The 15,051-nt window shown below is 40.3% G+C and overlaps 2 protein-coding genes across 2 annotated transcripts in view; both read right to left on the reverse strand.

The window, feature by feature from the left end:
- Positions 1-2,313, reverse strand: part of LOC121569845 (receptor-type tyrosine-protein phosphatase N2) — a 320,798-nt gene extending 318,485 nt beyond the window's left edge. The window contains exon 1 of the mRNA XM_041881082.2: positions 2,079-2,313. Within this exon, the coding sequence (XP_041737016.1) occupies positions 2,079-2,160 (82 nt within the window). The 5' untranslated portion in view covers positions 2,161-2,313. The remainder of the gene's footprint in view (positions 1-2,078) is intronic.
- A 1,387-nt stretch (positions 2,314-3,700) lies between these two features.
- ncapg2 (non-SMC condensin II complex, subunit G2) overlaps positions 3,701-15,051 on the reverse strand; it is a 29,538-nt gene continuing 18,187 nt past the window's right edge. The window contains exons 20-27 of the mRNA XM_041881081.1: positions 8,314-8,454; positions 6,778-6,877; positions 6,349-6,536; positions 5,335-5,478; positions 5,097-5,200; positions 4,759-4,859; positions 4,379-4,481; positions 3,701-4,026 (exon numbers count right to left, since the gene is read on the reverse strand). Of these exons, the coding sequence (XP_041737015.1) occupies positions 3,969-4,026; positions 4,379-4,481; positions 4,759-4,859; positions 5,097-5,200; positions 5,335-5,478; positions 6,349-6,536; positions 6,778-6,877; positions 8,314-8,454 (939 nt within the window). The 3' untranslated portion in view covers positions 3,701-3,968. The remainder of the gene's footprint in view (positions 4,027-4,378; positions 4,482-4,758; positions 4,860-5,096; positions 5,201-5,334; positions 5,479-6,348; positions 6,537-6,777; positions 6,878-8,313; positions 8,455-15,051) is intronic.

The following is a 15,051-nucleotide window of genomic DNA, read 5'->3' on the forward strand; positions in this document are numbered from 1 at the left end:
AGATGGCAACTGACTCCTCCATGATCTGATCCTGGTTCAGAGAGAGAATGATACCGCAGGTCACCACTCCCACACAGACACTACACACATTGATTCAGGATCAGTGAGATGACGGCATCCCTGCTTATCATTCTGACAGGGGCAACAGAAACACTCACCTCTCAATTCAGCTCTATGCCACCTGGTAATAACCCTACCGTCTCTGCACTGCAAGGCAACCTCAAAAAAAGGGACCATTTATCCACAATGGCTTCTACAGTGCTATGAAAAAGTATTTGCCCCCTTTCTAATTTTCTCTACTTTTGCATATTTGTGATACTGAATGTTATCAGATCTTCAACCAAAACCTAATATTAGATAAAGGGAACATAAGTGAACAAATAACACAACAATTTCATAGTTGGGTTTTCGCCAGGCATTACTGGAACCATGTCGTCCAAAAAGTTGGGTCACAGCTGGGTCATGCAGCAAGACAATGATCCAAAACACACAATCAAGTCTACATGAAAATTGCTAAAAAGCAACAAATTGGAAGTTTTGGAATGGCCTAGTCAATTGAGATGTTGTGGCAGGACTTGAAACGAACAGTTCATGCTTGAAAACCCACACGTCACGGAGTTAAAGCAGTTCTGCATGGAAGAGTGGGCCAAAATTCATCCACAGCGATGTGAAAGACTGATCAACAACTACAGGAAGCATTTGGTTGGAGTCATTGCAGCTAAAGGTGGCACAACCAGTTATTGAGTGTAAGGGGGCAATTCATTTTTCACACAGGGGAATTGGGTGTTGCATAACTTTGTTTATGAAATAAATATGTAATTGTTGTGTTATTTGTTCACTTATGTTCCCTTTATCTAATATTAGGTTTTGGTTGAAGATCTGATAACATTCAGTATCACAAATGTGCAAAAGTTGAGAAAATTAGAAAGGGGGAAAATACTTTTTCATAGCACTGTAAATGTTATACACAAAGTGTTAAACTAGGGCAAGGCAGGGAAAACCGATCAAAATACCTGTATAATGGCAGATTTCCCTGCCAAGACTATAATCAACCAAGGTGTATGTGCTACCCTTAAGAGATTACTACCATGTCATTAAGGAAATATCTCTCTAGAGAAAGGAAAATAACAAAATGCTTACAAATCGCATAGTAGATGTCATGTAGTGGTATAAGGCACTGCATCACTAGAGATCCTGGTTCGAATCCAGGCTCTGTCGCAGCCGGCCACGACCGGGAGACTCATGGGCGGCGCACAATTGGCCCAGCGTCGTCCAGGGTAGGGGAGGGAATGGCCGGCAGGGATGTAGCTCAGTTGATAGAGCATGGCGTTTGCAACGCCAGGGTTGTGGGTTCGATTCCCACGGGGGGCCAGTATAAAAAATATATATATATATATATAAAACGTATTAACTAACTGTAAGTCGCTCTGGATAAGAGCGTCTGCTAAATGACTAAAAAATGTAAATGTAAAAAAAAAATGTAGTATGTTTTATGAATATCACATCAATAAACTCATGGGTCACACATAGTTCTCACTTTAATGGGGCAATCTGGGATTGGTACATCTATTTATGGATTTTTAAATTAATTATATATGTGTCTAATAAACTGTCTAACCCCATAAGGACCCAAAATATAAGCTTGTTTTACTCCAATGTTTGAAAACAATGTAAATGTAAACAAATACTGTATAGCTTCAAAACATGGTTAAATCGAATATTAGAATAGTATACAGTAGTTGATTATTTTAATCATTAACGTTAACCTGGGACACTCACTAAGTTTATGTCCTGAAGTTTAGAAGTTTAACCCTGTCCCTGACACAAGCAGCCTGCCCTGTTTTGATTTTCCTTTATGGACTCACGTACAGAAAAACTTTTTCCCTGAATAGTATTAGTGAGAAGACGTAAACGCTATTTTTTGGGTCTATTTTAGTTTAGTTTTTCCATATACTATACCTTCCGCGGATCATACGGCAGCTGAAAAGCCCATCTTTCGCATTGCAACAACTGGGCAGGTAAGTATCTTTTTTACTATAATACAAATGGCTACATATTGACCACGACTGTCGACTTACCATATTTGCTGTCAGCGAAGGTAGTTGAAAGAGACTGGCAAAGATACAACACAGCGAAGATGATGGAACACGGCAAATCCATTAGGCTACTATTTACTAATCCATTGCACACCTTTGATAAAACATCATAATGTCAGTTTTAGATAAAGATGGTCGAAAATCGCTGGATGAAATAACAGCGTGTGAAAGTGGAAATATGAGATTTGCGGAGCAATGTCTCGGGTCCGCCACTTCACTCCTGCAGTCGTAACAGGATTCAGCACCGCGAACAGCAACCTTCAGAAGGCGCCCCTCCTAAATTCTGACGTCAAACAGGCATGGCTAGGGGCCCGTGCATGGTCTCTGAGCATGCACCTCATGCAGTAATTAATGATTCGCCAGTCTAACCACGAACATGGTACAATACCATTTAAAGAGTAAACAGACAAAGTGAAATTGAACAGAAGTTGATGAAATAAAAAAATTAAAAACTCTAGAGTAGGCAAACAAAAGGTAAAACTAAAATATGCAATACATCCAAGTGGGCTAGGGGGAAGTCTTCTCAAGTCTATCTCAGAAAGCCAGTCACTCAGTACACTATTTATATTCATAGAGGGGACTCGCACCAGTGTTCAATCACCAGCTGTAAGGGAATGCAAATGCATCGCAAATGGCACCCTATCCCCCCTATAGGCCCTGTTCAAAAGTAGTGCAGTAACAACAGTCTAATGTAAATGAACGCATTAATAGTGGACTCAGCATCTGAATAAACCATCAAGTTAATATAATTTTCTGTATAAACAGTAGCAGGATAATTATATAATACCATACCATAATATATAATGGCTACTCAAGTTTATACAGAATACTTGTAAAAACCATAGATGGGTTGGTTGGTTGTTTAGCAACAAAAACGATGCACGCGCAAGCATGGGGCAAAACAGATGCGGTTGGCTTAGATTGTTGACATGTAAGCTATATTTCGTCTCCATAAATACATTTGCACAATGACCACTTGTCTCTCAAATACAATTTTACAGTTGTTGGTTCGGTAGCTGGCGAATTTTAGCCATATTAGCATTGACATTAAATCAGTCAATACACCTCAAAACAAGACATGGTTTCAATCACAACATGAAACAAGCTGAAACGACCCACTTACGATTCTCCACATTGCAGTTTCTTGTCATTCTTGCTAGCAATCTGGCCATTCAGAATCAGAACAGGCTGACTTCTTCACCATGGAAGCGCCCACATCGTTTTCGTGAGTTGTCAGCCAACCCATCTACGGTAAGACATGTATGACTTACTTGACTTTTGCGCTCTGGAGAGCTCGGTGTTTTCCTCCAGCGGGTTCGGTGTTGGGCGGTCTTCACTTCCGTCAAGGATGTCCCTCCACAGACCTTCTCCAGCTGTTCCTGGGTCTTCCTGGTGATCTTTCCCCTGTGTGTTTCAGGTTAATTAAAGCCTGTCTGGAAAGTCTGAACGGTTTGTGTTGGGTGGAGCAAAACTAAACGCTAACAAACCAAATTTCCATCAATAAATTGTTCTAACATAATACATATGATAAAATACAATTTGTAGATGGTATAGGTCAGATGATTTCCTTAGAGACATTTTAGAGAGAATCCACAATGACAAGGTTGAAACTAAAATTTCAATTTATTTTTAGCAGTTAACAATGTTACACACAGTTCAGTTTATGCAGCATAGCTATATATACACTGAGGCAATACATAAATCCAAAGCACAAGTTACAAGTCATACTGCATACACCATGATTACACAGAATAGAAAAGCTTAGAAAAATAGAACAGAATAGAAAAATAGCTGACACTGGCAACACAAAAACTATTCGAAAATGTTACATATGTGTGTTAAAAATGTTGACGTTCTCTCGCTCTTGTCCCCTCATGGGCATGGCATCAGAATCTCATTTAATGTCTTGATAGCGGATTCGTAGATTACCCTGGAGAAAGAGAAAACATGTTTTAATTTAATGCCATTTTTAGGTTGCTATTTTGGCATTCAAATATAATTTGCCCTCCCAAAATTCCCAGTTTATGAGCATGTTTCCTTAACGTTCAGGGTACATGCGATTCTAGCTAGCTAACAACTCTAAAATACTTAACCGTCTTACAACATACAAAAGGTACTAACAGAATTCTCCGTGGAGGTAATGTCGGTACGTCCCAAATGGCACCCTATTCCCTATATAGTGCACTCTCTTTGACCAGAGCCCTATGGGCCCTTGTCAAAAGTAGTGAACTACAGGGTGCCATTTGGGACACTACCCTTGTAACGTTCGTTAGTCTAGTCACCTCTGGATGTGTCCTTCGTTCTCAGCCGTGACAGCGTAATGTTTCTGAAGCTGCCTCTGGACGGACACGGCTGTACTCTTCAGATCTGCCTTAAACTTCCCAGCTGGAAGAAAAACAGGCACAATCATTACAGGCCAGCTACACTGGACATGTAACTTCTTGCATTTATTAATTTAAATGAAATCTGGGCATAAGCAACCGGCTCAGGCCCAAGAACAGTTGATAAAGTGGCACGCGTTCTTCTCACGCTGGCAAAAGTTACGCTCCCAGTGTAGCAGCTAAAAACCTGTAGCTCCTGTCAGAAACTAATCATAAATGTGGAAGCAAAACATTGTTTAGACCAAGATAAAGGATGTCTTTATTGCAACAGTTTTACTCACTCTGTCTGACAACTGCCAGAATGTGAAGAACTGCAGCCAATCCGGTCAGACCATCAATGACCTCTGAGTCAACAGTTGAGTTGATCTCTGCCAGGAAGGCCCTAAAAAAGAGAGGAGACCTTGGATTAGAAACAACTGAGGAAAAAGTACAATATTTGATTTATCACGGTCTTTATATGACATTGTGTGGTGTTGACCGTGTTTGTTGTGTCTGTTCTGTTTCTTATTACTCATTTTTGTGTGTGAAAAATCTATAGAAATCTTAATCACAAAGAAAGAAACCCAACTCAGCCAGTGTGCGTAGTCATAGAAAGCAGCAACTCTTGGGGAGAAGTTACCTGGTGACAGGGGGCGATTTGAGGAGAACATCCAACAAGATGCTTGAGAGAGGAGGCAAATCCTGGACCGTCTCTGGTCTTGTGACCTCTTGGGGATGTGAAATCTAAGACAGAAAAGTTGGGCGCAAACAAAATATAGTACATGTTCTTAATACGCAACCTATCAACATTGTGAATTACATTTTCTATCTAGGAAAATTGTGTTTGTAGTGAATCAGCCATCTTAGTTTGCTCTTACCCTTTGAAGCGAGTGTTGGCTTGCCGCCAGGGTGGCAGCACAGATGGTTGAAAACACCCCGTTTAGGGGGTTGGAGTTGAAGCCCGACCATGCCTGAACGACCTGGAGGAAGTCTCCTAGAGCGTGAACAGCCGAGTGCCACAGCTACAACAGCCAGGGGAGAGAGAAACAACCTTCAATTATCTATTCACATTTGCGAGCTGAACAGGGGCCATAATGTATTATGCGTCTAAGAGTAGGAGTGCAATTCAGTTATTTAGATCACAATGAATATGATTAAATGGACAGGGGGGGAGCTGATCCTCAAGCCTACTCTGAGAAGCTTGATACATATGGCCCCAGTACTGCTTCGGTTGTTGGGCCAAATAGGTATTATTTATAGACACAGCCATTTAAAAACTGATTGAAGAGACTACCTCTAATGATCTAAGTGTGCGTTTTTGATTGACACTCAAACACACACCAAACCACAGTCAATAAAAAGCCCTTGGTTGGGGCCTCCCGAGTGGCGCAGCAGTCTAAGGCACTGCATCGCAGGCGTCACTACAGACCCGGGTTCGATCCCAGGCTGTGTCACAACCGGCCGTGACCGGGAGTCCCATAGGGCGGCGCACAATTGGCCCAGCGTCGTCCGGGTTAGGGGAGGGTTTGGCCGGGGGGGCTTTACTTGGCTTATCGTGCTCTAGCAACTCCTTGTGGCGGGCCGGGCGCCTGCAGGCTGACTTTGATCGTCAGTTGAATGGTGACTCCTCCGACACCATTCGCGGCTGGCTTCTGGGTTAAGCGGGCGGGTGTTAAGAAGCGGGGTTTGGCAGGTCATGTTTCGGAGGACACATGACTCGACCTTCGCCTCTCCCGAGCCCGTTAGGGAATTGCAGCAATGAGACAAGATCATAATTGGATATCACGAAATTGGGGAGAAAAAGGGGGTAAAATAAAATAAAAAATGTAAAGCCCTTTGTTGATACGGCGACTGATTTCCTATAAATAGTGGGAAGCAGCCATCCTCCACACCTCCTGGCCCTCCTCGGGGTCCTTCCTCAGGTGGCGAGCCATGATCTCCAGGATCTTCTGGAAGACGTTGGTGACCACGCTGAGGATGATGGAGGACTGGTCGTCCTGGGCCTGGTTCTCGGGGACGTAGTTCTCCGCCACATCCGTCAGCACAGAGAGCAGCAGGGGAACACACAGGTAGCCCTTCTCTGAGAACACAACAACACACACCCACCTAGGTCATAATTCCTCACAGACACAGTGAAAGACTAGGTGCACAAGTGGCCTAGTCAGTGGGTGTTCCAGTCAACAACAATTCTAGAGAATCTACGGTTCTAAGTGTGCCTTATGGCAAAGTTGATTTACAGATCCAAAATGGCCCTAAAGTGACATACTCCTTCATATTGATGTCTGTAATTGTATCTGTGTAGTGTAAATAGCTATACTCACCAGAGAGGAGCACAACGGAGCACAGGTGAAGGACCTGCCCTTTGAACTCCTCGTCCCCAAGGCCCACCCGGATCACATCGCTGCACACTGTCAGGAATTTCTGCCAAACATCACCACAACGTTAAAGCAAGGTAGTCACTCCACAAAGACGGACAGAAAACGTTAACCTATAGAAACAATGACATTTATGTTTTTAAAAAATAGTAACGGCAAAGTAAATCAGAGGTTGTATTGACAACTGTTTTTAAGAACCTGTAATAATGCTGAAAGCCCAATCAACTAAACTAACTATATTACGGGACAATAAAACAATTATTCAATCATTAAAAATGACATTTTTGTGCACATTTTTCCTGAGAACAATGCATTGCATAACCCACCATACTATCTTAATCTCAAGTGTTGGTGCTGGAACCCTAGAGTTGGTGGAAGCAGCAGAAGTGGGTATTGAGATAAATGGGGGTTTATTTTCCATATCCGAACACAGCAGCAACCTTTGGGCGACACTCTTGAGAGAGTAATGACAGAAATAGCTAGAGAAGCCCATTTCAAATAACAAATTAGTCCATCTAGCTCTCTGTGAGTGGGAGGCATACAGCAGAGAGCTGATAGGCGAGTGTGGAATAACAATCTTTAACCAACTAATCCGCGTCCCAAATGGAACCCTATTCCCTAAAAGTGCACTACTTTTGACCAGGGCCAATAGGGCTCTGGTCAAAAGTAATGCACTACATAGGGAATAGTGTGCCATTTGGGACGTGGCCTTAGCTAGAACTGAAAGCATAAGAAAGGAGGAGAATTGATCTACTGACCATAATACTATAAAGCTGCTCATACATTACCAGGACTTAATTCACTGGATAATACTGTAACAGTGTCTCATACACGTAAGCAATAAGGCATCTCGGAGGTTTGTGGTATATAGCCAATATACCACGGCTAAGGGCTGTTCTTACGCACAACGCAACGCGGAGTGCCTGGATACAGCCCTTAGCCGTGGTATATTGGCCATATACCACAAACCTCCGAGGTGCCTTATTGCTATTATAAACTGGTTACCAACGTAATTAGAGCAGTTAAAATAAATATTTTGTCATACCCGTGGTATACAGTCTGATATACTACGGCTGTCAGCCAATCAGCATTCAGTGCTCGAACCACCCAGTTTATAAATAACTATATAACACGGCTGTTCTTTTATGTCTGAAAGGTCGCTAATGCTATATTATTCATCCTGTGTTTTAACATTTTCTGAAAATCACTGACAACTGCTGATGTAAAAAAGGCTTTGTGAAATACATTTGATTGATTTGATTGACGCTCAACTGGTTGTCTAGGACTTAGTTGGACACAAATTGAAAATAAATAACCACCAGCAGATACACAGCCCTCCAGGAATTGAATTGGACACCCCTGAGGTACCTCTGAGTACTTAACACAGAATTAACGTGTAGGTGTCCTGTACAAAAACAGTGTAAAATCCATCCTGTGGTTGATACTTGCTACCCGCTACCCTATCCAGCAGGTTGTGCTTACCTCTACCACCTGCCTGGCGAGATCCCGCTGCTGCTCAGTGACCCTTCCCTCACTGAGACTGACCAGGAAGGGCAGCACCCTCTCTGCCACCCATGCTGCCATGTTCTCCACAGAAACCAGGAAATCCCTGCCCTCAGAGAACTGGGAACGCAAACATGTGGTTATAGAACAAAAAGCCCTGGTGGTTATAGCAGGTTGTAAAATGTGGTTATAGCCAAAACACGACACAGACCAGTAGCTAATATAATAAATAATATACAGTACCAGTCAAAAGTTTGGACACACCTACTCATTCCAGGGTTTTTCTTTATTTTCACCATTTTCTACATTGTAGAATAATAGTGAAGACATCAAAACTATGAAATAACACATATGGAATCATGTAGTAACCAAAAAAGTGTTAAACAAATCAAAATATATTTTATATTTGAGATTCTTCAAATAGCCACCCTTTGCCATGATAGCAGCTTTGCACACTCTTGGCATTCTCTCAACCAGCTTCACATGGAATGCTTTTCCAACAGTCTTGAAGGAGTTCCCACATATGCTGAGTACTTGTTGGCTGCTTTTCCTTCACTCTGCGGTCCGACTCATCTCAAACCATCTCAATTGGGTTGAGGTCGGGGGATTGTGGAGTCCAGGTCATCTGATGCAGCACTGCATCACTCTTCTTCTTGGTAAAATAGCCCTTACACAGCCTGGAGGTGTATTGGGTCATTGTACTGTTGAAAAACAAATGATTGTCCCACTAAGCCACGGCGGTTGGAACCAGAAATCTCCAATTTGGACTCCAGACCAAAGGACACATTTCTACCGGTCTAATGTCTTGGCCCAAGCAAGTGTTTTCTTCTTATTGGTGTCCTTTAGTAGTGGTTTCTTTGCAGCAATTCGACCATGAATGCCCGATTCACACAGTCTCCTCTGAACAGTTGATGTCGAGATGCTTCTGTTACTTCAAAACATTTATTTGGGCTGCAATTTCTGAGGCTGGTTACTCTATGAACTTATCCTCTGCAGCAGAGGTAACTCTGGTCTTTCATTCCTGTGGCAGTCCTCATGAGAGCCAGTTTCATCATAGCGCTTGATGGTTTTTGCGACTGCACTTGAAGAAACTTTAAAAGTTCTTGAAATGTTCCGTATTGACTGACCTTCATGTCTTAAAGTAATGATTAACTGTTGTTTCTCTTTGCTTATTTGAGCTGTTCTTGCCATAATATGGACTTGGTATTTTACCAAATAGGGCTATCTTCTGTATACCCCCCAACCTTGTCACAACACAACTGATTTGCTCAAACGCATTAAGAAGGAAAGAAATTCCACAAATTAACTTTTAAGAAGGAACACCTGTTAATTGAAATGCATTCCAGGTGACTACCTCATGAAGCTGGTTGAGAGAATGCCAAGAGTGTGCAAAGATGTCATCAAGGCAAAGGGTGGCTATTTGAATAACTTGTTTAACACGTTTTGGTTACTACATGATTCCATATGTGTTATTTCATAGTTTTGATGTATTCACTATTATTAAATGTAAAAAATTTTAAAAATAAAGAAAAACCCTTGAATGAGCAGGTGTGTCCAAACTTTTGACTGGTAGTGTATGCCGTTTAGCAGACACTTTTATTCAAAGTCGACTTAGTTATGCGTGCATCATTTTTTTACGTATGGGTGGTCCCAGGAATCGAACACACTATCCTGGCGTCACAATTGCCATGCTCTATCAACTGAGCTACAGAAGACCAGTTATATCCCAAATACTGTTCACTAGACCTGGGACAATAATCCAAATTACAGACACCGACAAAACCAAACACTTAGAGGACATTTTGCTGATATCGTTAATTATGATAAGTGGCCTATACTATGCTGGTGAAGTTTGAAATTGAATAAGTCTACTAATATGGGTGAATGCTAATGGGACAATCCATAACTACAACATTCAAAGTAGTAGTGGTAGTTAAGGGTAATAAAAAAAAAAAGTGATGCACATTACTGTTATAAAGTTATTGTTTTATGTATTGCTAATTCGCTATCATGATAATCAGGGTTGGGGTCAATTCCACAAATTCAATTCCCTCTCCCTATAAATCCCATAAATAAAACATTTCTGCAGAGTTGGGGTCAATTCCACAAATGTTATTCCAATGCAATTCTCTCTCCCTATAAATTCCATCAATTCAATTCCATAGCAGTTCTTCAATTCAGAGTGAATTCAACTCATCTCGAATTCAAATTCTAAGTCAAATCAAAACTACAATTCCTAATTCATTATTCTGCCACAACAATTCACTCAATTAAATTAAACTCAAATACCAATTCAAAACTACAATTCTTAATTCCATATTCAGCAACAATAATTCACATAATTCAATTCCCTCTCTAGACAAATTCCCTGAATTTAAATTCCTTCACTTCTTTCAACTCAAGCCAAACTCAACCAAACTACCTCAACTCATGGCAGATTCCAAAGACAAACTTAAAAACCTCTTAACGAACTAAGAAGGAATATTCCTGGTAAACCTCGAAATGTCCCCTGAATTCTGAAAACGTTCAGGAATTTGGGGAATTAGCTTAACCTGTAAAATATATAAAATAATACAGTAAGATGCTCTTCAAGTTAAAACATACTTTAAAAAGATGTAAAACATCCAATTAAATATAACCCATCCAATTAGTGAATATCATAGATACAGTAAGTTAAAGCTATTTAATATGAACAGCATGAAATGAGGATGAAAAAATGCTAAATACTCCACTCAGTAGTGGCTTCTGTACTATTCATTATTACTTTATACCAGTTTCCTCCCCAATTGGTTTAGCACATTGTGGGGAACAAAGCTCCATGCTCTCTAAAAACAATACATTGGCAAATTTCTTTTTTTAAACACATTTTCTACACATTAATATTAAAACAAAACCCTTTATGTAACATTTATACAATTGCATACTGTAGTGTGAAACAAAATTCATGATAGAAATGAGAGGATCTCCAGAGCCGTGGTCATGTGGGAAACACTCCCAGCAACAAGCAAATGTGTGCTTCCCCACCGGAGACCAGGGTTCAATTACCGTCTCCACCTTTCATGCCTGACTAATAAAGGAAAAATACTATGAGGTAGAGTGAGATGTTTATTAATTCAGGAGTTAAATTAACAGTGTTATAAAATAACCCATTGACGTCAATAACCAGAGTCGAGTGTGATTGTGTAATTTTTCTCTGTAGTAAAACACTGACACTCAAATCCACGCCCATCATTATCATATTTCCGAGCATGCTTTATTGCAGGTTCATTTTTAGAATTGTTTGTTTCAATATCTGTGTTTTTGCATCCACATTAATTGATTAATCGATCTTATGTTATACCCTGTGTTAGGGTAAAACTAGTCTGTTGAGGTATAGCCTTATGATGTGTAATGTATTGTCAGAAAGGGTTACATTTTAAGGATAACATATTCACTTAGGCACTCACTTGAAGGCTACAGTTTTGATAAGAATTGTATGCAACAACCATGTCTCTGTCACTAGCAAACACAATCATGTGTGGTAATTCCAACGTTCACTAACAGGCACTCTGGGATATATGCAAATATTTGCTTACATTTGCATACAGTTGAAGTCGGAAGTTTAAATACACTTAGGTTGGAGTCAGTAAAACTCGTTTTTCAACCACTCCACAAATTTCTTGTTAACAAACTATAGTTTTGGCAAGTCGGTTAGGACATCTACTTTGTGCATGACACAAGTCATTTTTTCAACAATTGTTTACAGACAGATTATTTCACTTATAATTCACTGTATCACAATTCCAGTGGGTCAGAAGTTTACATACACTAAGTTGACTGTGACTTTAAACAGCTTGGAAAATTCCAGAAAATTATGTGATGGCTTTAGAAGCTTCTGATAGGCTAATTGACATCATTTGAGTCAATTGGAGGTGTACCTGTGGATGTATTTCAAGGCCTACCTTCAAACTCAGTGCCTCTTTGCTTGACATCATGGGAAAATCAAAAGAAATCAGCCAAAACCTCAGAAAAAAATGGTAGACCTCCACAAGTCTGGTTCATCCTTGAGAGCAATTTCCAAACGCCTGAAGGTACCACGTTCATCTGTACAAACAATAGTACGCAAGTATAAACACCATGGGACCACGCAGCCATCATACAGCTCAGGAAGGAGATGCGTTCTGTCTCCTAGAGATAAACGTACTTTGGTGCGAAAAGTGCAAATCAATCCCAGAACTACAGCAAAGGACCTTGTGAAGATGCTGGAGGAAACAGGTACAACAGTATCTATATCCACAGTAAAACGAGTCGTATATCGACATAACCTGAAAGGCCGCTCAGCAAGGAAGAAGCCACTGCTCCAAAACCGCCATAAAAAAACCAGACTACGGTTTGCAACTGCACATGGGGACAAAGATCGTACTTTTTGGAGAAATGTCCTCTGGTCTGATGAAACAAAAATAGAACTGTTTGGCCATAATGACCATCGTTATGTTTGGAGGAAAAAGAGGGAGCTTGCAAGCCGAAGAACACCATCCCAACCGTGAAGCACAGGGGTGGCAGCATCATGCTGTGGGGGTGCTTTGCTGCAGGAGGGACTGGTGCACTTCACAAAATAGATGGCATCATGAGGAAGGAAAATGATGTGAATATATTGAAGCAACATCTCAAGACATCAGTCAGGAAGTTAAAGCTTGGTCGCAAATGGGTCTTCCAAATGGACAATGAACCCAAGCAAACTTCCAAAGTTGTGGCAAAATGGCTTAAGGACAACAAAGTCAAGGTATTGGAGTGGCCATCACAAACCCCTGACCTCAATCCTATAGAAAATGTGTGGGCAGAACTGAAAAAGTGTGTGCGAGCAAGGAGGCCTACAAACCTGACTCAGTTACAACCAGCTCTGTCAGGAGGAATGGGCCAAAATTCACCCAATTTATTGTGGGAAGCTTGTGGAAGGCTACCCGAAACGTTAGACCCAAGTTAAACAATTTAAAGGCAATGCTATCAAATAATAATTGAGTGTATGTAAACTTCTGACGCACTGGGAATGCGATGAAAGAAAGAAAAAGCTGAAATAAATCACTCTACTATTATTCTGACATTTCACATTCTTAAAATGAAGTGGTGATCCTACCTAACATAAGACAGGGAATTTTTACTAGGATTAAATGTCAGAAATTGTGAAAAACTGAGTTTAAATGTATTTGGCTAAGGTGTATGTAAACTTCCGACTTCAACTGTATATCCCAGTGTGCCTTTAGAGTGAACATTGCGGGGCGGCAGGTAGCTTAGTGGTTAAGAGCGTTGTGCCAGTAACCGAAAGGTTGCTGGTTCTAATCCCCGAGCCGACTAGGTGAAAAATCTGTCGATGTGCCCTTGAGCAAGGCACTTAACCCTAATTGCTCATGTAAGTCGCTCTGGATAAGAGCGTCTGCTAAATGACTAAAATGTAAATGTAAAAATTGGAATTACCCCCCCCATGACTGTTTGTTAGTGACAGAGACTTACACATTGCATTCACTTGCATGTCCAGCCTCTATCAAGGGCTACATAAAATATGCAATTATAAGTGTGTTCAAATACCAGAAGCTACATATTTGATTGCCTGTTTACTTCCTGGCCCAGAAAAAAAATTATATTTGACACACCACCTCAGGCCATTTTACCAAATTATGATAACCTTCAGGGTGGTGTTTAATTCCCATTGAAATCCATCCAAATGGTGGATTTGCAATCTTTAGAGTAGTTCATCAAGCACCTTTTGCATTCAGACTGATTGCAAGGTAGAGAGTATAAAGTTGACAAGACAACATAAACCATATGAACTGGCTCCACCATCTCAATAACGGGTGCAATAAATCCAACCACTAACAGATGAGTTTTTTTACAAGTGATTTTTCTTTGTGCTGCATAATATAAATAACAATCAATGTACCCCCCCCCCAAATAAATTGAAAAATGGCTTTTGCAACGACGGGATAGTGAGTTAGATTCCCGGGATCACCCTTACGTAAAAATCTATCCATGCATGACTAAGTTGCTTTGGATAAAAGCGACTGCTTAATTCCATATGTTGTAGAATTATAAAGCAATACATAATAATTGCGTAAACAATACTCAGTGTAATTCAAATTTTGCCTCCGTATAAAAAGGCATCCTTAAGGCATAGTTCACCCAAATTACAAAACGACAATGTCATAGTTCATTGACTGCTTAAGGGGAAGGAAACCAATATTTAATTTGGGTGAACTATCACTTTAATTGGACCAAAATAACCAAACTGGAAATATATTGCACATCAACTCCTCATTAGAAAACATGTATATAATTATCATTATTTGATTTAAAACAAAAGTTTGCATTCAATTTCAATGCATTAACTCCAGTACACAATTATAATACAATTAAAGTTGTCCAATTCTAAATGCCAATTCCATTCCAAGGATGTTTTTATTTTCCAATTCAAATTAAATTCCAATTCCATTCCAAGGATGGTTTATGTTCAGTTGCAATTCAATTCATACGGTCTAAATTCCAATTCAATTCCAATTAAGTGTTTTGAAGATTGCTGCAATTCCAATTAAATTCTCCACATCCTGCTTGAATTGAATTTGAAATTAAATTGAAATTGATCAACCCTGATGATAATTCGGTCAATTTATTGTGGGCAAAGCACTACCGTACACAGATTTGTTACAAAGAGAGGAGTAACATCTGAATTGGACTGTTTTGCAGCAG

This window comes from Coregonus clupeaformis, chromosome 7 (genome assembly GCF_020615455.1).
Source record: "Coregonus clupeaformis isolate EN_2021a chromosome 7, ASM2061545v1, whole genome shotgun sequence".
Lineage (NCBI taxonomy): Eukaryota > Metazoa > Chordata > Actinopteri > Salmoniformes > Salmonidae > Coregonus > Coregonus clupeaformis.